We start from the raw sequence: 26100 nt of genomic DNA, 5'->3' as shown, positions 1-26100 counted from the left end.
GGTAGAAATGAATCGAGGAATATCTTTTTTAAGTCATTCTTGGTTGGCGCGTGTTGAAAGCGATGTTGCTGAGTCCTGATGGAATAGTGCCCAATCGAAGGTGTACATTTTCAGCCGATCTCTTTGACAAGTAACCCGATCCCGATTTTGTTTGTAAACAAACAGCTCAATTTGGAACCGTTTCTCATTGAAGAAAACAAAATTCGGTAACTGACCACATTCGTGCAAGTGAAGCAACTCCTTGGCTCTTTCCACTCGAACTTTTTTTATGCATTGTCCTGCCACTTAGTGCTAGGTCATTATATGTGTTGCACCTATTTTCGCGATATGTTGTCACGAATCACAAGTCGTACTCACGCACACACGAAACCCTTTTAAAGGCTCAAGGTTAACTCATGATTCTCGAAAATTCACGGGCTCACAAGATTTTTCAATGAGCTAAAGTAACCAAATCACAAAAGTAGAGTCTGTTTCGCCAACCAAGTAATGGCAAATATCATTATAAATGATGCGATTAGCATAAATTTAAATTTTGGGTTGGAGCGAGACGTTTTCGTGAACATGAATTTGCAGAAATTTTATTCACTCACATTCACCAACCGATTATATTTTTTACTCATGCTCACGCACGACATATTTGATTTAGTCCCATTCAAGAGAGTTATTTATGTGATACACACGCACGTCACGACAATTTCCTGTCAAGTGCACACCTCTACTTCAGATTTCTACGTCCCCTTTTTTTGAGGAAAACTGTACTTTTCTAGGCTGTCATTGTCGTTTTTCACCTACTACCGATTTATCATCCTTCAAAAGAGTTTGCTTGGATGCAAAGATGTGGTCCCTACCTTAGGTGTTTTGGTATTGATTCCGAGCCAAAGATGTGGCTTCTTTTTAGGGGCTATATGACTTTAAATCTACTCACAAAAATATTTTTGAATTTAATTACGGAATTAATTGATCGAATTAATTATTAATTGAATTGTCTTCAATCACAGAAATGATAGTATCAATTAAAAAATCAATTGAAAGTCAATTAAAAAATTAATTGATCCAATTAAGAAAATAATTGATACTATTAATTTTTGTGATTGATTTTTGTTTCAATTAAAAAATTTGTTGAATCAATTAAGTTTTAGTTCAATATTTTTTAAAACTCAATTAAGATTTTAAATGGAAAATTGTTCATAAAATTTTTTTCTGTCTTGATTTATTTTGTTTCTTATTCGATCTTGTTTTGATTAAATAAAATTCTATATTTTTGCCAAGCTTGAGATCTTTTTCTTTTATTCTTTCAATTCATCCGTCCTAATATTTCACAATTTTCGCTGAATTGCTTCCCCAGAGGTACATAATCAAAAAAGTAGCATCAATAAAATTAAAATTAGGATACAGATCTCATTTATGATATTTTCAATCTCTTTAGGCGATATATTAACAAAGCTATATACATAAAATCCAAATTATAACAGATACTTCAAAGTAAAAAATGTTTTCTTAATTCAAAAAGGGCCTCAAAACCTCAAAATAAGTTTTAGCCTATATTTGAAGCGTTGTTGTTTTTAATCTAAAGATTCAATATATTAGGTAATATAAAAATGTTTTCTTTAAATCAAAAGTGTTTTTCTTTACTTTAAAGAAATTGTACCTTACTTCAAAGATACACGACTAAACGACGGGTCGAAAAATTTCCAAAATTCGTGTCCTAAATTTAATGAAAAAAATTTTTTTGAAGCAAAGATTGTAATCTTCCTATTAATTAAAATTTCATTATTTTAAAGAAATTTGTCCTTAACCCTTAATTGCGCTCTGTATCTTTTAAGATACAACTAGAACAAATTCTTGCGTCTTAAAATTTTAACCGAATTCTACGAAATCGTGTCTGTTGCATTGAAAACATCATAACGCAGTTTCAAAAAATCTATAGTACTTCTGTGTGAAATAAAATCAATATTGAAAGAAAATTGAAATGAAACTTTGCCAGAAAAACCTACAAATTGGAAAATAATTAATTTTTACCAGAAAAAAAAAACGAATGCTGGCAAAAAATTGTGTAGTGTAAAAATATCTACTCTCTATGGTCTACTACAATCAAATTGTTTATTTGTAAACAAAAACTTAGTTTAATGCACACTGTATCTATTAAGATACAACCACTATTTTTGCAATAAAACGCAAAAACAAAATTTAGAAAAAAATGTACTATGCAGATGTTTTTTTTACCATTTTGCATATTACACAGAAAAAAATATGACCAAAATATTTCCAATTAAAAAGTTGATTGAAGTTGAAAATTTGTTCAATTAATAAATTAGTTGATACAATTAACTTTTTAACCAAGATAGAAACATTAACTTAATTAAGCCAATGCTTCGACCGAACACCAAAAAGTTTTTCAGCGGTGGATTATCCCACCTCAGTAATGCTGGTGACATTTCTGAGTATTTCAAAACTTCTCTAAGTGGTTTCACTGCAATGTGGAACGACGTTCGGGCTCGGCTATAAAAAGGAGCTCCCTTGTCATTGAGGTTGACACGAAAATTTTTCCAATTAAAGTCTTAATTGAGTTTTAAAAAATATTCAATTAAAAATTTAATTGATTCCACAAAATTTTCACAAATTTTATTACAAAAATTAATAGTATCAATTAATTGTTTAATTGGATCAATTAAATTTTTAATTGACTGTCAATAAATTTTTTAATTGATACTATCATTTCTGTGATTGAAGACATTTCAATTCAAAAATTACTTGGATCAATTAATTTCGTGATTGAATCAGAAAAAACAAATCTTTGTTTGTACTTTGTTATGAAAAAATTAATTGAGTTTTGCAATCAACATCAATTAAATTTTTAACTGAAGCAATTAAAAATTAATTGAAATTTGCTAATGAAATCAATTCATTTTTTTTAATGCCCAATTAAAACAATGATTGATATTATCATTTTCGTGATTGAAGACATTTCAATTAAAAAAATTAATTGGATCAATTAATTTCGTGCTTGAATCGGAAACTTTTTTTGTGTGTACATGTATATACTTTTTTTAGGAATCGGTGTTCTTGTGAATTTAAGGGTTAATACCCAGCAAAAACTGGGTAAGCACTAGTGATTCTTTTAGTAATACCGTTTATCAAAAAGTTAGTAATTGCAGTATTACCTGGGATTTAAAAATAATAACTTCCCTGTGTAGGCAAAAAGTGATTCTTTCTAGTAATACCGGTAATCAAAATCATATATTGAGGTCCGGGTTCGGCTCTACAGTGGGCACCGTTAATAGTAGCGATAAGTAATGCCAAATTACATTTCAGAAAAAAATTGTCAATAAAATATACCTTTGTTTTCTAAAGTTGTATAGTACATAATTTATATTACAAAATAACATCATTGAATAGATCCATGTCGTGGAGCGTGGTATAGTGTGATGGATTACTCATACTTGGTAATAGCCCAGTAAAAACTCCTATTACCAAGTATGAGTACAAGTACCCAGCAAAAACTCCTATTACCAGGTATGAGTACAAGTATGCCTGCGCCAAATTGGTAACAACTTCCTCGTACATATATCAGTAGTAATACTTTTACACGGGCATGACATTGGAGGAAAGTACTTCCGTGCAAGCATACCAGCAGTCGAAAAATAAGTACTTCTTCGCAAGCTTACCAGCTCTCCAAAAATAATATCCTTTACCATAAAGATACCCAAAAAGTGCGTACTCACCCCTGTTGTTTTGTAATCCAACACACTATACCACGCTCCACGACATGGATCTATTCATTGATGTTATTTTGTAATATACATTATGTACTATACAACTTTAGAAAACAAAGGTATATTTTATTGGCAATTTTTTCTGAAATGTAATTTGGCATTACTTTTCGCTACTATTAGCGGTGCCCACTGCAGAACCGAACCCGGACCTCAAGATATGATTTTGATTACCGGTATTAATAGAAAGAATCACTTTTTGCCTACACAGGTAAGTTATTATTTTTAAATCCCAGGTAATACTGCAAGTACTAACTTTTTGATTACCGGTATTACTGAAAGAATCACTAGTGCTTACCCAGTTTTTGCTGGGAGGAGTTTTTACTGGGATATTGTGTGAATTGCGTTTTCTAAAATTTAGGTTGCATAATGTCATATTAGGTCAATATTTTTTTCAGTGTATAACAACACTTAAAAGTTGAAAAAGATAGATGTGTTTACATTCGAAAATTGGTTATTTTGTTTTTTAAAATCGATTTTTTCAGTTTTATCGCTGTTGAAAGTCGATTGTAAAGTGACAGATGATTTGACCATTTTAAATTTCCAAGATCATAGATACCTGATACAATGATTTAGATTTCTATTGGTTAGTAGTCATTTGACAATTGACTTTAACATAAATTCGCACCCTGACTTATTTTTTAAATTTAATTCTCTCAATTCATTCGCGTTGAACTCTAATCGTTGGTAAATGGGGAAATAAAAACAAAACACAAAACATTCCAAGCTGAATACAACGAACTTTTAATAATCCGGAATATTTTGAAGCATCAACAACAACCTGTTGCGGATTCTGTTGTCACGTTAGCAGCAGTATTCAAAATAACTCAAATTAGTCATCATCGTCATAGCCAAATACTCGGAATCACAGTCACCACCATTAGCGTCATTGTCAACATGAAGCGTGTGTGTGTTTGAAAAAAAAAAAGAGTTGTTGGTCAAATATTAACGGTCGTCGTAAAGAAGTAACGTGAAGTTATTCGAAACAAAACGTAAAAAATTACATTTAAAAGTAACTCTCTAGAAATGCTGAAATTTGTCTTGGCAATAAGATCTCCTCTATGCGAATGAAGCAACCCCCACTGACATCATCGTTGTAGTAACCAACAAAATAAATAAATAAATGGGCAAGAAAAAACGGAAGACACGCAAAATGTACATTCATTCGTTCAAATGGATAGTAGTTAATGACGAACATTTATAATTTGGTTTTTGTTATCTATTTTTTTTTTTTTTTTTTGGTTGATGATCTTGTTATTGTAGTTAGTTCTCGTTATATCCGCTATGTGTTGTAAAACATATATTCATTCATTTTTATTTGATATGCCTACCCTTTCATTCATTTATTTGATTTATTTTATAATAATTACTTTCTTTTATTTTCCAGAGAACCTGATGTATCATTATTGGATGGTCCTTCAACTTCAGGTATTGCCACCTTAGCTTGTGCCACAGCAGCTGGTACCGCTGCCGCCGCCTCAGAGGCAAGACACACTACTAGCTCCAATTCTCCTCCGTCCAATATAGAATGTCTAGTAGATGCTGCTTCATCCACCAGCAACAACAACAACAACTCTCCTACAACACCGAACAGTACTGCCTCAACAGCTCCATTACTTTCGCCGCCATTATCACCATTGATAACAACGGATTTAGATCTAATTGACTCAGAAAACGAATCCTCCAATATGCCTGCCAAATCTCATCAGCCTATACCGGTTATAGTAACTACAACGACAACAGCCCAAATAATGGATGTAAGTACAACAAACATTTTTATAGACAAAATAAAAAAAAAACAAGTATATACGGCCGTAAGTTCGGCCAGGCCGAAGCTTATGTACCCTCCATCATGGATTGCGTAGAAACTTCTTCTAAACACTGCCATCCACAATCGAATTACTTAAGTTGGGGTAACGCTTGCCGATGGCAAGGTATCTTAAAACCTCCTAACACCATCTTCTAAAATGTATGTAAGTCCATACGTGGTATATATTAAATCAAAAAAGACCGATCCAATACGTATATAATTCAGTTTGACAAATTAGACATACAATTTTGACAAAATTTTCTACAGAAATAAAATTTTAACAAAATTTTCTATAGAAATAAAATTTTCACAAAATTTTCTATAGAAATAAACTTTTGGTAGATTATTTTTGGCTCGAGTGGCAACCATGATTATGAACCGAATAAAATTTGAATAAAATTTTCTATAGAAATACAATTTTGACAATGATGAAAATTTTATTATGAACCGAATAAAATTTTAACAAAATTTTCTCTAGAAATAAAATTTTGACAAAATTTTCTATAGAAATAGAATTTTGGTAGACTATTTTTGGCTCTAATGGCAACCATGATTATGAACCGATATGGACCAATTTTTGTGTGATTGGACCAATTTTGGTATGGTTGTTAGCGACCATATACTAACAAAACGTTCCTAATTTGAACCGGATCGGATGAATTTTGCTCCTCCAAGAGGCTCCGGAGGTCAAATCTGGAGAACGTTTTATATGGGGGCTATATATAATTATGGACCGATATGGACCAATTCTGGCACGCTTGTTAAAGATCATATAAAGGGTGATTCTTTTGAGGTTAGGATTTTCATGCATTAGTATTTGACAGATCACGTGGGATTTCAGACATGGTGTCAAAGAGAAAGATGCTCAGTATGCTTTGACATTTCATCATGAATAGCCGAACGATCTGCCACAACGTCGAATTTTCAGTGAATGGGCCCTAGAAAAGTTGGCAGAAAATCTGCTTTTTTATCGACAAATTTTGTTCAGCGATGAGGCTCATTTCTGGTTGAATGGCTACGTAAATAAGCAAAATTGCCGCATTTGGAGTGAAGAGCAACCAGAAGCCGTTCAAGAACTGCCCACGCATCCCCAAAAAATGCACTGTTTGGTGTGGTTTGTACGCTGGTGGAATCATTGGACCGTATTTTTTCAAAGATGCTGTTGGACGCAACGTTACGGTGAATGGCGATCGCTATCGTTCGATGCTAACAAACTTTTTGTTGCCAAAAATTGAAGAACTGAACTTGGTTGACATGTGGTTTCAACAAGATGGCGCCACATGCCACACAGCTCGCGATTCTATGGCCATTTTGAGGGAAAACTTCGGAGAACAATTCATCTCAAGAAATGGACCGGTAAGTTGGCCACCAAGATCATGCGATTTGACGCCTTTAGACTATTTTTTGTGGGGCTACGTCAAGTCTAAAGTCTACAGAAATAAGCCAGCAACTATTCCAGCTTTGGAAGACAACATTTCCGAAGAAATTCGGGCTATTCCGGCCGAAATGCTCGAAAAAGTTGCCCAAAATTGGACTTTCCGAATGGACCACCTAAGACGCAGCCGCGGTCAACATTTAAATGAAATTATCTTCAAAAAGTAAATGTCATGGACCAATCTAACGTTTCAAATAAAGAACCGATGAGATTTTGCAAATTTTATGCGTTTTTTTTTTTAAAAAAGTTATCAAGCTCTTAACAAATCACCCTTTATTAACACCATGTTCCAAATTACAACCGGATTGAATGAAATTTGCTTCTCTTGGAGACTTCGCAAGCCAAATCTGGGGATCGGTTTATATGGGGTCTATATATAATTATGGACCGATGTGGGGCTTCGCAAGCCAAATCTGGAGATCGGTTTATATGGGCTCTATATATAATTATGGACCGATGTGGACCAATTTTTGCATGGTTGTTAGAGACCATATGCCAACATCATGTACCGAATTTCAGGCGGATCGGATGAAATTTGCTTCTCTTTGAGGCTCCGCAAGCCAAATCTGGGGATCGGTTTATATGGGGACTATATATAATTATGGACCGATGTGGACCAATTTTTGCATGATTGTTAGAGACCATATACCAACACCATGTACCAAATTTCAGCCGGATCGGATGAAATATGCTTCTCTTAGAGGCTCCACAAGCCAAATCTGGGGATCGGTTTATATGGGGGCTATATATAATTAAGGACCTATATGGACCAATTTTTGCATGGTTGTTAGAGACCATATACCAACATCATGTACTAAATTTCAGCCGGATCGGATGAAATTTTCTTCTCTTTGAGGCTCCGCAAGCCAAATCTGGGGATCGGTTTATATGGGGGCTATATATAATTATGGACCGATGTGGACCAATTTTGGCATGGTTATTAGAGACCATATACTAACACCATGTACCAAATTTCAGCCGGATCGGATAAAATTTGCTTCTCTTTTAGGCTCCGCAAGCCAAATCTGGGGATCGGTTTATATGGGGGCTATATATAATTATGGGCCGATGTGGATCAATTTTTGCATGGTTGTTAGAGACCATATACCAACACCATGTACCAAATTTCAGCCGGATCGGATGAAATATGCTTCTGTTAGAGGCTCCACAAGCCAAATCTGAGGGTCCCTTTATATGGGGGCTATACGTAAAAGTGGACCGATATGGCCCATTTTCAATACCATCCGACCTACATCGATAACAACTACTTGTGCCAAGTTTCAAGTCGATAGCGTGTTTCGTTCGGAAGTTAGCGTGATTTCAACAGACGGACGGACGGACGGACGGACATGCTTAGATCGACTCAGAATTTCACCACGACCCAGAATATATATACTTTATGGGGTCTTAGAGCAATATTTCGATGTGTTACAAACGGAATGACAAAGTTAATATACCCCCATCCTATGATGGAGGGTATAAAAACAAGTAAGGAAAGTCTAAAGTCGGGCGGGGCCGACTATATTATACCCTGCACCACTTTGTAGATCTAAATTTTCGATACCATATCACATCCGTCAAATGTGTTGGGTGCTATATATAAAGGTTTGTCCCAAATACATACATTTAAATATCACTCGATTTTGACAGAATTTGATAGACTTTTACAAAATCTATAGACTCAAAATTTAAGTTGGCTAATGCACTAGGTTGGAACACAATTTTAGTAAAAAAACAAGTAAGGAAAGTCCAAAGTCGGGCGGTGCCGACTATATTATACCCTACACCACTTTGTAGATCTAAATTTTCGATACCATATCACATCTGTCAAATGTGTTGGGTGCTATATATAAAGGTTTGTCCCAAATACATACATTTAAATATCACTCGATTTGGAAAGAATTTGATAGACTTTTACAAAATCTATAGACTCAAAATTTAAGTCGGCTAATGGACTAGGGTGGAACACAATGTTAGTAAAAAAATATGGGAAACATTTAAATCTGAGGCAATTTTAAGGAAACTTCGCAAAAGTTTATTTATGATTTATCGCTCGATATATATGTATTAGAAGTTGAAGAAAATTAGAGTCATTTTTTTCAACTTTTCGACTAAGCAGTGGCGATTTTACAAGGAAAATGTTGGTATTTTGACCATTTTTGTCGAAATCAGAAAAACATATATATGGAAGCTATATCTAAATCTGAACCGATTTCAACCTAATTTGGCACGCATACCAACAATGCTAATTCTACTCCCTGTGCAAAATTTCAATTAAATCGGAGCAAAAGATTGGCCTCTGTGGTCATATGAGTGTAAATCGGGCGAAAGCTATATATGGAAGCTATATCTAAATCTAAACCGATTTCCACCAAATTTGACACGCATAGCTATAATGTTAATTCTACTCCCTGTGCAAAATTTCAACTAAATCGGAGCAAAAAATTGGCCTCTGTGGACAAAGGAGTGTAAATCGGGCGAAAGCTGTATATGGAAGCTATATCTAAATCTAAACCGATTTCCACCAAATTGGACACGCATAGCTATAATGCTAATTCTACTCCCTGTGCAAAATTTCAACTAAATCGGAGCAAAAAATTGGCCTCTGTGGACAAAGGAGTGTAAATCGGGCGAAAGCTATATATGAGAGCTATATCTAAATCTGAACCGATTTCAATCAAATTTGGCACACATGACTATACTACCAATTGTACTCCTTGTGCAAAATTTCAAGCAAATCGGTGTAAAACTCTGGCTGCTGAGTCCATATTAGTGCATATCGGGCGAAAGATATATATGGGAGCTATATCTAAATCTGAACCGATTTCTTCCAAAATCAATAGGGTTCTATTCTGACCCAAATTAGGAACATGTGCCAAATTTGAAGGCGATTGGATTTAAATTGCGACCTAGACTTTGATCACAAAAAATGTGTTCACAGACAGACGGACATGGTTTTATCGACTCAGGGACCCACCCTGAGCATTATTGCCAAAGACACCATCTGTTCCACAGTGTGGCGCAGGGTATAAAAAAACGAAGTCGGGTGGGGCCGACTATATTATACCCTGCACCATTTTTGTAGATCCACATTTTCGATACCATATCAAATCCGTGCTATATATAAAGGTTTTTTTCCCAAATACGTACATTTTAACAAAATTTGTAAGACCTACAAAATCTATAGACTTAAAATTTAAGCCGGCTAATGTCCTGGGGAGGAAACCAATGTTATTGACAAATATGGGAAACATTTAAATCTGAAGCAATTTTTAGTCATTTTTGCAGAAGTGTTTCAACCAAATTTGGCATGTATAGCTAGAACGTTAATTCTACTCCCTATACAACATTTAAAGAAAATCAGTGAAAAACTTTGGCTTATGGCGCCATATAAGTGAATATCGGGTGAAAGATATATATGGGAGCTAAATCTAAATCTGAACCGATTTCAACCAAATTTGGCACAATTTACGACATTACCAATTGCACACTTTGAAGCAAATCAGGCTCAAAGTCTGGCTTCTGGGGTCATTTTAGCAGATATGGAGCGAAAGATATATATGGAAGCTATATCTAAAGCTTAACCGATTTCTTCCATAATCAATAGGGTTCTATTCTGACCCAAAACATATACTTGTGCCAAATTTGAAGTCGATTGGACTAAATTTGCGACCTTGAAATCTGTATCCAAAATTTAATTTTATAGAGCATAGATCTAAAGTTGAATAGCTTCCAAGAAAAATGTATTTATTTTAAAGAAGCAGCATCTTTGAATCAATACCAAAATCCTTAAGGGAAGGTCAAAATCTTTGAATTTAAGTTAACTTTTTTGTTGAGTGTGAAAGTAAAAAAAAAATGAGGATCGACCAGGGTGCAATGGTTAGCATGTTCGCTTTACATGCAAAGGGTCGTGGGTTCAATCCCTGCTCCGGTTGAATTATTTCCTCTCTATAATGCTGGTGACATTTCTGAGTATTTCAAAGTTTCTCTACGCTGAAAAAATATTGTCGTGAGGTTAAAGATTTCATGTCTTTAAAATACGAATTTTGCTTATCATAGAAGACGCATTTCTCTAATGTAAAGTGTTTTTCCTTGTCCAAAAGTCGACCAACCTTTCAATGAAGTTGTATTGTCCATATAATTAAGTGATTTGACTTAAAAATGGGTATCATAACATGAATGAAAACATTTTTGGGCTAAGGTTATCTTGACTTTAATAATTGTCTTTAAATTTGTTGTCTTTTTGCATCTTGATTAAAAAGCAAAAAAATCGTTCAAATATAGGATACGTTTTTCAACACTTTATTTTAAAGACGATTTTTACTTGAAACATAGCATAATTTCTACTGGAAGTCGAGTCTGAATTTAGAAAATAAAGTTGTCGTTAACTCGTTTTTAAAGGACTTTGATAGCATATGAAGAAAACAAGCTGAAAAAACGAAAAATTAAATATGCTTCCTAGAAGCAAGTACACAAAACCCAAATTTAAAAGAGAATTGTGTCTTAAAAGTATCCTTATTTGTATTCTCTGCTTCTTTGGTTCGGAATCAATACAAAAATTTTTAAAGTAAAGACAAAATCTTTGGAACCGAGCATGTTTTTTTTTCAGTGTAAGTGATTTCACATCAATGGACTCGGCCATAAAAGGAGGTCCCTTGTCATTGAGCTAAACATGGAATCGTGCAGACCCCATGATAACATCACTGTACTGAATAGCCCAGTGAGCCTAAATGTACCTAACCTAATGTTCGTGAAGATAAATTGTAAATTTAACTAGTCGAGACACAAACCAGGTAGTTTTTGCCTGCGCACCTAATGGGTTAATTACAATTTGGGGAGATAAAATATTTAATGAAATTCAGCACTTTCCAACATATTTGCGCAAAATATTTTGGTATTAAACGAAAGATCTTGACAAGTACTATAAATGCACGTGGTTGTCATGTTCGAAAGCGTCCCATAAATGTTAGTTTTGCAGCTATATTTTAAAAGTCAGTTTGTCCAACTTGAAATAAAGTTAAACTACGCCCACTGTGCAATACCTGCTCTAGATTTTTTGGTATCAAATGAAAGCTCTTGATGAGTACTATAAATCCAAGTGGTTGTTATATTCGAAAGCATCATAAAAATATCGATTTTTATCAAAAAGAAAATTACTTTTTTAGAATTTCAAGAAAAGTGCACATTGGCCCACTGTGCAACACCTGCTCTACAGTGTTTGGTATCAAATGAAAACTCTTGATGAGTACTATAAATGCAAGTGGTTTTTATTTTCGAAAGTTTCCCAAAAAAATTGTTTTAAGCAAAAGTAAAATTAATTTGCGAAATTTTAGAAAATATCGCACCAGCGCCCACTGTGCAAAACCTGCTCTAGATTTTTTGGTATCAAATGAAAGCTCTTGACGAGTACTATAAACTCAAGTGGGTCTCATGTTCGAAAGCATCATAGAAATATCGATTTTTATCAAAAATATAATTAATATGTCAGAATTTAAAATATAGTGCACGCGGGCCCACTGTGCAAAACCTGCTCTAGATTTTTTGGTATCAAATGAAAGCTCTTGATGAGTACTATAAATCCAAGTGGTTGTTATATTCGAAAGCTTCACAGAAATATAGATTTTTATCAAAAAGAAACTTAGTTTGCACGAAGTTACAATATAGGACACCCGTGCCCACTGTGCAAAACCTGCTCTAGATTTTTTGGTATCAAATGAAAGCTCTTGATGAGTACTACAAATGCAAGTAGTTTTTTTTTCTAAAACATCCCAGAAATGTAGGTTTTTGTTAATTTTTTTTTAAATTTAATCGCCACAATTTGAAATAAAACTGAAATGCGCCCACTGTGCAATACCTGCTCTAGATTTTTTGGTATCAAATGAAAGCCCTTGATGAGTACTATAAACCCAAGTGGTTGTTATATTCGAAAGCATCATAAAAATATCGATTTTTATCAAAAAAAGTGCACATTGGCCCACTGTGCAACACCTGCTCTACAGTGTTTGGTATCAAATGAAAACTCTTGATGAGTACTATAAATGCAAGTGGTTTTTATTTTCGAAAGTTTCCCAAAAAAAATTGTTTTAAGCAAAAGTAAAATTAATTTGTGAAATTTTAGAAAATATCGCACCAGCGCCCACTGTGCAAAACCTGCTCTAGATTTTTTGGTATCAAATGAAAGCTCTTGACGAGTACTATAAACGCAAGTGGTTCTCATGTTCGAAAGCATCATAGAAATATCGATTTTTATCAAAAATATAATTAATATGTCAGAATTTAAAATATAGTGCACGCATTTCAGTTTTATTTCAAATTGTGGCGATTAAATTTAAAAAAAATTAACAAAAACCTACATTTCTGGGATGTTTTAGATAATAAAAACTACTTGCATTTGTAGTACTCATCACGAGCTTTCATTTGATACCAAAAAATCTAGAGCAGGTTTTGCACAGTGGGCACGGGTGTCCTATATTGTAACTTCGTGCAAACTAAGTTTCTTTTTGATAAAAATCGATATTTCTGTGAAGCTTTCGAATATAACAACCACTTGAATTTATAGTACTCATCAAGAGCTTTCATTTGATACCAAAAAATCTAGAGCAGGTATTGCACAGTGGGCCCGCGTGCACTATATTTTAAATTCTGACATATTAATTATATTTTTGATAAAAATCGATATTTCTATGATGCTTTCGAACATGAGAACCACTTGCGTTTATAGTACTCGTCAAGAGCTTTCATTTGATACCAAAAAATCTAGAGCAGGTTTTGCACAGTGGGCGATGGTGCGATATTTTCTAAAATTTCGCAAATTAATTTTACTTTTGCTTAAAACAATTTTTTTTGGGAAACTTTCGAAAATAAAAACCACTTGCATTTATAGTACTCATCAAGAGTTTTCATTTGATACCAAACACTGTAGAGCAGGTGTTGCACAGTGGGCCAATGTGCACTTTTTTTGAAATTCTAAAAAAGTAATTTTCTTTTTGATAAAAAGCGATATTTGTATGATGCTTTCGAACATGACAACCACTTGCGTTTATAGTACTCGTCAAGAGCTTTCATTTGATACCAAAAAATCTAGAGCAGGTATTGCATAGTGGGCGTAGTTTAACTTTATTTCAAGTTGGACAAACTGACTTTTAAAATATAGCTGCAAAACTAACATTTATGGGACGCTTTCGAACATGACAACCACTTGCATTTATAGTACTTGTCAAGATCTTTCGTTTAATACCAAAATATTTTGCGCAAATATGTTGGAAAGTGCTGAATTTCATTAAATATTTTATCTCCCCAAATTGTAATTAACCCATTAGGTGCGCAGGCAAAAACTACCTGGTTTGTGTCTCGACTAGTTAAATTTACAATTTATCTTCACGCACATCCTAACCTAATCAAATGTTGAAAATGTTTTATTTTTATAGCAAATTTTGTTAAATTTTTATTTCTATAGAAAATTTTATCCAAATTTAGTTTCTATAGAAAATTTTATCCAAATTTAATTTCTATAGATAATTTTGTTTAAATGTTATTTCTATAGACAATTTTGTCCAAATTTAATTTTTTAAGAACATTTTGTCAAAAAAAAAAATGTCAACATTTTATTTCTTTGGGAAATTTTGTCAAATTTGTATTTCTATAGAAAATTTTGTCAAAATTTTATTTCTGTAGAAATATATGTCAAAATTTTATTTCTATACAAAATTTTGTCAAAATTTTATTTCTATAGAATTTATTCAAAATTTAATTTTTATATAAAATTTTGTTTTGTTGTTATTGGTTTTCTTGGTTTTTCTTTTCCTCTGTTGGTTAAGCTACACTTGTAGTTTAGTCTATGCATGGTTTTAAGCTGAAATCAAAAAAACAACAACAAAATTTTATTTCTATAGAAAATTTCATTAAAATTTTATTTCTATAGAACATTTTGTCAAAATTTTATTTCTATAGAAAATTTTGCCACCATTCTATTTCTTTGGAAAATGTTGTCAAAATTTTATTTCTATAGAAAATTTTGCCAAAATTTTATTTCTGTAAAAAATTTTGTCAAAATTTTATTTCTATAGAAAAATTTTGTCAAAATTTTATTTCTATAGAAAATTTTGTCAAAATTTTATTTCTATAGAAAATTTTGCCAAAATTTTATTTCTATGGAAAATTTTGTTAAAATTTTATTTCTATAGAAAATTTTGTCAAAATGTTATTTCTATAAAAAATTTTGTCAATATTTTATTTCTATAGAAAATTTTGCCAAAATTTTATTAAAATTTTATTTCTATAGAAAATTTTGTCAAAATTTTATTTCTATAGAAAATTTTGTGAAAATTTTATTTCTATAGAAAATTATTTCACAATTTTATTTATATAGAAAATTTTGTCAAAATTTTATTTCTATAGAAAATTTTGCCAAAATTTTATTTCTGTAGAAAATTTTGCCAAAATTTTATTTATATAGAAAATTTTGTCATAATTTTATTTCTATAGAAAATTTTGTCAACATTTTATTTCTATAGAAAATTTTGTCAAAATGTCATTTCTTTGAAAATTTTGTCAAAATCTTATTTCTTTGGAAAATTTTGTCAAAATTTTATTTGATCAAAATTTTATACCTAGACAAAATTGTATCTCTATAGAAAATTTGTGAAGTACCTTGTAGGTGGTGAGGAATATTTTGCAAAATTTACCAAAACATCAAGAATTTCACCAAACAGTAAAAAATTACCATTTTTATTTCTATAGAGAATTTTGTCCAAATTTTATTTCTATAGAAAATTTTGTCAAAATTTTATTTCTATAGAAAATTTTGTCAAAATTTTATTTCTATAGAAAATTTTGTCATAATTTTATTTCTATAGAAAATTTTGTCAAAATGTTATCTCTTTGGAAAATTTTGTCAAAATCTTATTTCTTTGGAAAAGTTTGTCAAAATTTTATTTGATCAAAATTTTATACCTAGACAAAATTGTATCTCTGCACCCAGAAAAAAGTGCCTTCGAAACTAAAGGAAAAAATTTTCATCAATATAGCTTATCCATTTTATTTCCATTAAGGTAAATTTTTGTGAAAAATAATAAAATTTACTCGTTTCAGTAAAAAAATCCTAAACTGTAAGCAGTTAGGAATAGTTCATTAACTAGAATAAGGCATGGAATTTTACTCATACTATTTTCTTCGCTGGGTATAAGAATTTACTACTGAAAAAGAAAATTTTATTCACCGATAACAAAGCATTCGTAAAAATAAACAAAAACCGAACTAAAACCAAGTTTCCTCAAAATTAGTAAAATTTCTTATAAAATGATAATTGCGACTTCCTTTATAATAGAAAGTTTTTCATACATACGAACAACACTTGGCATAGAAAAATATTTTAGTTCATTCGTACTAAGAAGTATGCAATCCTTTCAAAACTTAAGGAAACACACTTGTTAGAATATAGGAAATTTTCCTAAATTTCTATTGTCTACCTGTAATCGATACCTGTCATCGTAATCGATGTGTTTGCGCGTGGGTGTAATCGATATATTTGCGCGTGGGTGTAATCGATATATTTGCGCGTCGGTTGTTTTTTTAGTTGGAATCGCGTTGTTTTGGTATACGGAGAGATTGTTAAAAAATAATATGGTAAAATAATATAATAAATAACAAATAAAATATATAAAATATTTGTTATTTTAAATTAGTGAGAAAAATTTTCGTTTTTTTAAATAAATCTATCAATGTTTGTGATAGTGTATAAAGAAAGAAAACACCAGCAGAATAACAACCCTTTCATTTGTCTTCATTTTGGAATCTTCAATTATCAGGTAATATTCAGTGACGCTAACCTTTTGCAACAAAAATGTTTTATGATTTTTTATATTTGTAGGTATTGAAATTGTAAAAGGAGGACAAAATCGTTAGGCAGCAACTTATTAAAAGTGAAAAGTACAAGAAGAAGAAAAAGTGCGTTTTACAGTTGACAATATCACACGGAAATTGGAAATAGTGGATTAATAAACTAATATTTCAAAGAGATTCGATGCTGTTGATTCTTAATAAATATATTCAATATATTAATAAAACATGTCTTTTATTGAAGATAAAATTGCTTATAGAAATAAATAAAATTGTATTTAAAAACGAAGATAAGCAGTTCTAATTATGAAGTAAAAGTTTTACCACAAATGTGTAAGATTTGTCGAAATGAATGAAAAAATTTCAATAAAATCATTCCATATATGAATTCAAATTAGTTAAATTTTTTCATTCTGTAGTATAGTGGTATATAAATATAGGAAAATGTTAACTAATATATAGAATGCATTATTCCTAATTTCTACGAAAATCACATCGTTCAAACAAATAAAAATGTCTTTGGCGCTATACGAAGTTCAACTTTCTTCACAATGAGTTCATTTTAACTTAAAGAAGGGGTCACTTTTTTCTGGGTGTGTAGAAAAATTGTGAAGTACCTTGTAGTTGGTGAAGAATATTTTGCAAAAATTACCACAATATCAAGAATTTCACCAAACAGTGAAATATTACCATTTTTATTTCTATAGAGAATTTTGTCAAAATTTTATTTCTATAGAGAATTTTGTCAAAATTTTATTTCTATAGAAAATTTTGTCAACATTTTCTCTATAGAAAATTGTGTCAACATATTCTTGTGTGTTTTATACCTATAGGAGGTAAAAATATAATTTTTTATTTCTATAGAAAATTTTGTCAAAATTTTATTTCTATAGACAATTTCGTCAAAATTTTAATTATATAGAAAATCCCTATAGTTGGAGAGGAACATTTTACAAAATCTACAAAACAGCAAGAATTCTACCAATCTACCAAACAGTAAAAAATCTACAATTTTTGGTAGAATTCTACCAACTGTGGCAACCGTGCAAGTAGTCCCCAATTTCGGTAACTGACCACTGTCATCCAAGAGAAGCAACTACTTGGCTTTTTCCAGTCTAACTTGTTTTGTACATCGGTGAACTCTTGCACTTTCTGAATATCTAGACGATGGTTGACTTTTATATTTCGGGATTAGAGAACAAAAGTGAATATTAAGTCTCGAAAATTGCTTTATTTTCTTTTCAAAATCATCCCCATACTTTTGTAAATAATATTATGAACTGTCAATTAAACAAAGATCATATAGCTGTTATTTCTACTTTGATAGATATACCGGTGTTAACTTGTTAACACTTCGCGCTAGCTACCACACGGACGAAAAAGACTGCTTTTCATATGTTTGGGACATATATGTTAATATGTTACAACATACTATGTTTGGGACATAAAATGTTTGCAAATATAATATGCTTGGATGTAAATATATATTAATTTAGAAATAGCCTCTGAACATATATGTGTTTAGAAAGAGAGACCTAGAGAGTATGCTACTCGTGTATGCCTACGGTGAAACATAACCAATCCTGAAAATATATGTATATGCTTGAAGCAAAATGTATTTGGGGTATATGGTACAGAATAGATTTTATTTTGATGGTGCATGTATCACCCATTTATAAAACTAATTTGAACTTACTAGTAATTTTTTTTTTATTTTCAATTTAGGAAAATCGTTTCGCCATATTGGGCAAAGATATTAAAACAAACGAATTTGATATATACACGCTGCCATCTCCGCCAAAAGATGTGGGGAATTCTGAAGAGAATTTGAATAGTTCGTCTGGTACGACAGCATCACAAAAATCTACATCAGTATCTCCACATAAAGAGTCAACAACAGCAACAGCAACGAATGAATCTCACCATGATAATCAAAATAATGGTTCTGTGAATAGTTCCCCGGTAAAGAAAAAACATCTTCGTAATCATAATAATAATCAGGTAAGAAATGTATTGAACTAAAGGGTGATATAAAGTATTTCAAAATTTAGTAAAATGCATAAAATCTTTATTTGAATAGTTAGTACAGCCCATATAATTTAATGTTAGAAAATTATGTGCCTCAAATTGCCCATCCGCTTAGTCCAATTTGGCATACTCTTGCATTTTGGGCAAAAAAGTTTGGTATCATCTCATGGTAGAGCTCTTCATTCACAGTTATCCTCTTTTATTTTCTACGTACGATAATAAAAAGAAGTCATTCGGTGCCAAGTCAGGACTATACGACGAATGACCCATCAAATCGATATTTTGAGTGAAAAATACTCTTGCTTGCTTGATGTGTGAGAGCTCGCATTGTCTTGGTTTAAAGTGATCCGTCTTCGGCGGTTGGTTTTTCTGATTTCTTGGAAAACAACAGGCAAACAAATGATTTTGTACCACTCAGAATTAACTTTTCTTATTGTTCTAGTGGTACGAAGGTGATATGTCCATTTTTACCCAAAAAAAAACAAGCAACTTTTGTGAGATTTGGTTCATATTGAAATGCCCATACAGTCGACTGCTGTTTATTTTCGGGCTCACAAGGGTACATTCACGATTAATCACCTGTCACGATGTCATAGACGTGTTTCGAAGCAACAAAATCGTATTTTTGTAGCATTTCTTTCGACCGATCGACGCGAGCCTTTTTTATGATCGATTGACAAATTGTGTGTGATCCAACGCGAACAAATGATGCAAATCGATGCATAGAAAATTATGTACATTTTATGTACATATAGAAAATATTGTCAAAATTATATTTCTATAAAAAATTTTGTCAAAATTTTAATTCTAAAAAAAAATTTTTATCAACATTTTATTTCTATAGAAAATTTTGTCAAAATTTTATTTCTATTGAAAATATTGTCAACATTTTATATCCACAGAAAATTTTGTCGAAATGTTATTTCTATAAAAAATTTTGTCAAAATTTTATTTCTATAAAAAATTTTGTCAAAATTTTTATTTCTATAGAACATTTTGTCAAATTTTTATTTCTACAGAAAAAAAATTTTATTTCTACAAAAGATTTTGTCAAAATTTTATTTCTGTAAAAAAAAAATTGTCAAAATTTTAATTTAGAAAATTTAATTTCTCTTAATTTAAAAAATTTTGTAAAAATGTTATTTCCATAGAATTTTTTTTATTTCTACAGAAAATTTTATTTCCACAGAAAATTTTGCTAAAATGTTATTTTATTGAAAATATTGTCAACTTTTTATTTCCACAGAAAATTTTGTCACCTTTTCATTTCCACAGAAAATTTTGTCAAAATTTTATTTCCACAGAAAATTTTGTCAAAATTTTATTTCCACAGAAAATTTTGTCAAAATTTTATTTCTATAGAAAATTTTGTCAACATTTCATATCCACAGTAAATTTTGTCAAAATTTTATTTCCACAGAAAGTTTTATCAAAATTTTATTTCCACAGAATATTTTACCAAAATTTTATTTCCACAGAAAATTTTGTCAAAATTTTTATTTCTATAGAAAATTTTGTCAAAATTCTTATTTCTATAGAAAATTTTGTCAAATTTTTTTTAAATCCCAAAAATAAATAAAAAAAACATTTCATATCGCTATCTTACTCAGCAAAACATTTTACGGATTAGGTTAGATTAGGCGTATTTTCGTTTACTTTTGATAATCCTTTTGTACTTCATCGATTTAAGTAAAAATATCCAAATTTTTATCAGATAAACCCGATCTCGTCCTATTTTTGACGGACCTTTTATTATTGCTTTTTATGTTATGTGGCACGAATTCCATTTCACATGAACTCATTATTCAAAGAACCTTATCGTTTACTTAGATTTTTGATGAAATAGTGCTGTTTAGTATACCTAATGTATAATAAATTCTTACTCAAGGTGTACCATAAATGTTTATCAACTCAATTTGTCGGGCCGTTTACACTAAATGAAGGGAGCCACCGTGGTGCAATGGTTAACATGCCCGCCTTGCATACACAAAGTCGTGGGTTCGATTCCAGCTTCGACCGAACACCAAAAAATTTTTCAGCGGTGGATTATCCCACCTCAGTAATGCTGGTGACATTTCTGAGGGTTTCAAAGCTTCTCTAAGTGGTTTCACTGCAAAGTGGAACGCCTTTCGGACTCGGCTATAAAAAGGAGGTCTCTTGTCATTGAGCTTAATATGGAATCGGGTAGCACTCAGTGATAAGAGAGAAGTTCACCACTGTGGTATCACAATGGACTGAATAGTCTAAGTGAGCCTGATACATCGGGCTGCCACCTAACCTAACCTACACTGAATGAAGACTCCAATTTTTTAATAAACAATCACAAAAAGCCAAAATTTTAACAAATTGGAATTATTTTTTCGGGATCCCGAAAAATCCCGGGATTCAAAATAAAAAAATGCCGAGATTCAGGATAAATCCCGTCCCAAAAATCCCGGGATTTGTCCCGGGTGACATCCCTAGTATGCAATAGTTGAGATGTAATTCGTGCAAGAGCCTTACAATTTAGATGGTACTAGACATATATTGCATGAGTTTGAGATTAAATGGGTTATTACAATGAGAAAAAATGCGTAGCTCAAGAGGCAATTGATTCCAACACCGAGCTATTCTTACCACAAAAGATCTAGCATAAATACTCTTCTCTCCCCGAGGAATACATATCTGAACATCAGAACAAGATAAAAACAAAAACCAAATCTAACGGTCTGGAAGATGATTATGGATGATGTTATACAACAATAGGAGATTACGATAATCAACAAATCTCTTAAATTATTACAGAAATAAATTTACATTTTTTCTCGATAAAAAGTTTTTTTTGTATACCTACTTTTATTACACAACCAATTTGACATGATCACCCCAACTTTTACAAAAAACAAAAATGTATAAAATAATACGCGTCTAATTGAAATAGACGCCATAAAACAATTATCAAATACCCGATTTATGGTGTCATAATCATTGGCATTAAAATAATTAAACATTTTAAAAGCGTTTATTCGAAATTAGCACATTTTGTTTTTTGGTGGCTCAACTTTGGAATAAATAGACTAATTTCGTTTTTTCTTTTTGTTACCATTTTAATTCACAGACTGATGTTAATTCCATCGAAAGCATAACAGAAGATACAGTGAGTGACAAAATTCCATCAACAGATTTGGATTGGGTTGATAGCGCGATACAAGATCGTAACGATCGTGAAATCTTGGCTAAGCCAAAGAAAAAGAAGAAACACAAGGGATCCCATGGAAAAGAACTCGATCAACTCGATGGTGTACCCATGAAAGAAATGGGCAATAATGTACCCGTCGAAGAAGAAGAAGAAGATGAAAAGATGGTCAAATGCCTGTACTACACATTGATGTGTTGTGAATGTTCGATTTCATAAGAAAGCTACATGTGATGATGCTGTTGTGGTTGCAGTTGAGTTCGGGTACTAATTCCTCGAATGCATTTTAATAAAAAGCAAAAATAATTTTACATATATGAATGAATTTATTAAAAAAATTTTGCTAATGGTGTTTCAAATTCTAAAAAATGGAACCATAATATGTTTTTCACACGAGAAAAAAAAATCAGAAACAAATCAAATGACTGAAACTTTTTAAAAGCAGCTTTTTAGCTATGAAATCAAATCAAAAATAATTTATACACAAAAATATAAGAATAATTTATGTGAGTTATTTATGTGAGTTATATATTGGAAATTATATTCAATTAAAACGAAGAGTATTCTTAAGTGAGAATTATTGCAAAACTGAATCCATGCCAACAAATCTATTTTCAATAACCCCCCCCCCTTCCCTTTGATATAAAGAAACTTAACGAAAACTATAATTCCTACTTATGTTAAATATAATTCCGAATATAGTACACATTTTTTTGTAGATTATAATATAAATATCAAGTAGTATATTCCGACTCATAGCTACCCAATAACTAAATACTACTACTACCAACTACTTAATAAAAAACAAAAAAGCAAAATACATAGTTCATAGCACAAAACCAACGTACATAAACTATATACACTATTACTTATAGAATATAAAAAAATGTAATTTCTTATAATAGCATACTCACATTTGTATGTAATGATATATATTTTTTTGATAATGAAGTCTCGTTCCATAATTGAATATCCATCCAATTGATCGATTTTATACAATAAATATGTATTTTTTCTCAATTTACCCAGATGGAAAAATAATGTTTAGATTTTAAGTTTTTTTTTGTATTTTATACATTTTTATATGTATTAGTTATAACGATTAAGAAATAAATAAAAAGAAAGAAGACGAAAAACAGTGTAATACCTTTGAATAGATTCGAAATAGTGAGGGTTTCAAGACAATCCCAGCAAAAACTCTCATTACCCGGTAATCTTGTAGGTAAGCCTGTTTAAAAATTAATAACCACTTATTAATTGTCATCGCTACGGATTACATTTACATACGCATGTCCTAGGAGGAAAGCACTTCTCCCCAGGCATACCTTTGACCATGAAATAATTAGTGCTTTTAAAGTAATCACTTATTCGTTGATATACCAAAGTTTACAAAATAACCACTTATTGTCTCAGGCAACCAAATCTCGAAAATATTGACTTCTCTAGCCGATTACAATGGATCAAAATATGGCGAGTAATGCTGTAATATGAACATTACTTGAATAAAAACGAATATTGTAGAAATAAACAAGTATATACGGCCGTAAGTTCGGCCAAGCCGAATCTTATGTACCCTCCACGATGGATTGCGTAGAAACTTCTACGAAAGACTGTCATCCACAATCGAATTACTTGGGTTGTGGTATCTTAAAACTTCTTAACATCGTTTTCTAAATTGTGAATTAGTCCATACGTGGTAGAGAGCCAGAATTGAAATATGGGGTTCGCTTATATGGGGGCTATATACAATTATAGAAGAACTTGATATGGACCAATTTTTTGTTATTGGGGATCGATTTATCTGAGGGCTATATATAACTATAGACCGATACGGACCTAGTTAGGCATGGTTGTTAACGGCCATATACTAGCACAATGTACCAAATTTCATCTGACTCGGATGCAATTTGCTCCTCCATGAGGCTCCAAAACCAAATCTCGGGATCGAGGCTATATATGATTATGGACTGATATGGACCACTTTTGGCATGGCTGTTAAATATCATATACTACCACCACGTACCAAATTTCAACCAAATCGGATGAATTTTGTTTCTCCAAAAGGCACCGGAGTTCAAATCTGGGGATCGGTTTGTATGGGGACTATATCTAATTATGGACTGATATGAACCAATTCCTGCATGGTTGTTGGATAACATATACTAACATCACGTACCAAATTTCAACCGAATCGGATGAATTTTGGTCTTCCAAGAGGCTCCGGAGGTCAAATCTGGTAACCGGTTTATATGGGGGCTTTATATAATTATGGACCGATTTTGACCAATTTTTGCATGGTTATTAGAGACCATACACTAACACCATGTACCAAATTTCAGCCGGATCGGATGAAATTTGCTTCTCTTAGAGGCTCCGCAAGCCAAATCTGAGGATCGGTTTATATAGGAACTATATATAATTATGGACCGATGTGGACCAATTTTTGCATGGTTGTTAGGTCATATGCTGACACCACGTACCAAATTTCAGCCGGATCGGATGAAATTTCCTTCCCTTAGAGTCCCCGCAAACCAAATTTGGGGGTCGGTTTATATGGGGGCTATACGTAAAAGTGGGCCGATATGGCCCATTTACAATACCATCCGACCTACATCAATAACAACTACTTGTGCCAAGTATCAAGTCGATAGCTTGTTTCGTTCGGAAGTTAGCGTGATTTCAACAGACGGACGGACGGACGCACATGCTCAAATCGACTCAGAATTTCACAACGACCCGAATATATATACTTTATGGGGTCTTAGAGCAATATTTCGATGTGTTACAAATGGAATGACAAAGTTAATATACCCCCATCCTATGGTGGAGGGTATAACAAAAATGTAACAAATCATCTAAATAAGATTACAGGCAAATTATTTTCACAGTTAAAATATAAATAAATGTTGTCGTTTAAGGGAGTTAGATTCACATTATGTTCGAAATCTACTAAAAGTGGATTTTATATATCCTTTTTATAAGGCAAATGGCAGTTGAAGTCGATTTTGAAAGTGTGAAGTCGATTTTGAAAGTGTAATGTGTATGAGTTATAATAAAGCATTTATTTAAAATGGTAATATCATTAATTTAAAACACAATTATTATGAAATATTCGTGAAGAATATTCCTTAACGGAAAAATCTTCAGAATTACCGTTACATAACATATTCTTTTAGAGTTTTTTTTATTTTTTTTAAGTAAATGCCCAATTATGTGAATAATTATACCTAATGGCACCGTCATTTATTGTATTTTATTAAGTCATTAACGGCCAAATGCATTACATTTTGCGAATATCAATTCAAAAATTACCGAGAAGTATTTATTATTGCCATTACAAGTTAGTCATTATAACTCACCGCAATATAATGCAATGTGTAATGACAGCTTTACTCCTGGTAATGTAACTTGTAATGAGATGTGGTTACCTAGTTTTTGCTGGGATGTTGTCAGATACTTTATTTATTTATTTATTTAACTCATTTTACAACCAAGCCGAAACGGCCATATACGGTTATAGGGATACTCAAAAAAAAAGTATTACATTAAATTTACTTAAAAAATTATAAAAATAATTAGGACTACAATCAAGGACTGCAAAAACTTGACATATAATCACACCTTAATACTAAGTATATATCTTACTACTATATGTAGACTACGTTACGAAAACAATTTGATATATAAATATAAAAATTTAGGAATTGATTACTACTCTCAAATGCCTACTAACTTTAGTACAAACTAGAGTGATCAAAACCAGAGTATAAAAACCGGCTTGCATCGGTTTGATTGTCGGTTTTCATGGTGATTTGAAGTCCTCAACAACCGTCTTTTGATTTTTATATTTACTGCAATGAAAATACTTCCCCTAAATAGGTGCAACCAACATTTGAATCAAGACATATTTAGTAAGGTAGTTTCATGCTATCAGGTGATAACAATTTTTTCATTTGAGCAGAACTTTGATTGCTTATTGACGTAGGCATACCATGCAGCATTTCTTCAAACCAGTGTTCCCCCAAATTGGGGATATTTTTCGTGA

At 31.8% G+C, this 26100-nt stretch overlaps 1 protein-coding gene across 5 annotated transcripts in view; it reads left to right on the top strand.

Annotated features, from left to right (window-relative positions):
- Positions 1-23191, top strand: part of LOC142228691 (uncharacterized) — a 64903-nt gene extending 41712 nt beyond the window's left edge. For 4 of the 5 annotated variants that reach the window (XM_075299176.1, XM_075299178.1, XM_075299180.1 and 1 more), the window contains 3 exons: positions 5158-5527; positions 18578-18853; positions 21978-23191. In XM_075299176.1, the coding sequence (XP_075155291.1) occupies positions 5158-5527; positions 18578-18853; positions 21978-22274 (943 nt within the window). In that variant the 3' untranslated portion in view covers positions 22275-23191. Of the gene's footprint in view, positions 1-4471; positions 4926-5157; positions 5528-18577; positions 18854-21977 lie in introns of those variants that run through there. The other variant, XM_075299179.1, reaches the window with a different exon arrangement.
- Positions 23192-26100: the final 2909 nt, after the last annotated feature.

Source organism: Haematobia irritans, chromosome 3, assembly GCF_050003625.1.
Source record: "Haematobia irritans isolate KBUSLIRL chromosome 3, ASM5000362v1, whole genome shotgun sequence".
Taxonomy (NCBI): Eukaryota; Metazoa; Arthropoda; class Insecta; order Diptera; family Muscidae; genus Haematobia; species Haematobia irritans.
Note: the sequence above shows the minus strand (reverse complement) of the source record. Positions and strands in the feature narration are given on the sequence as shown.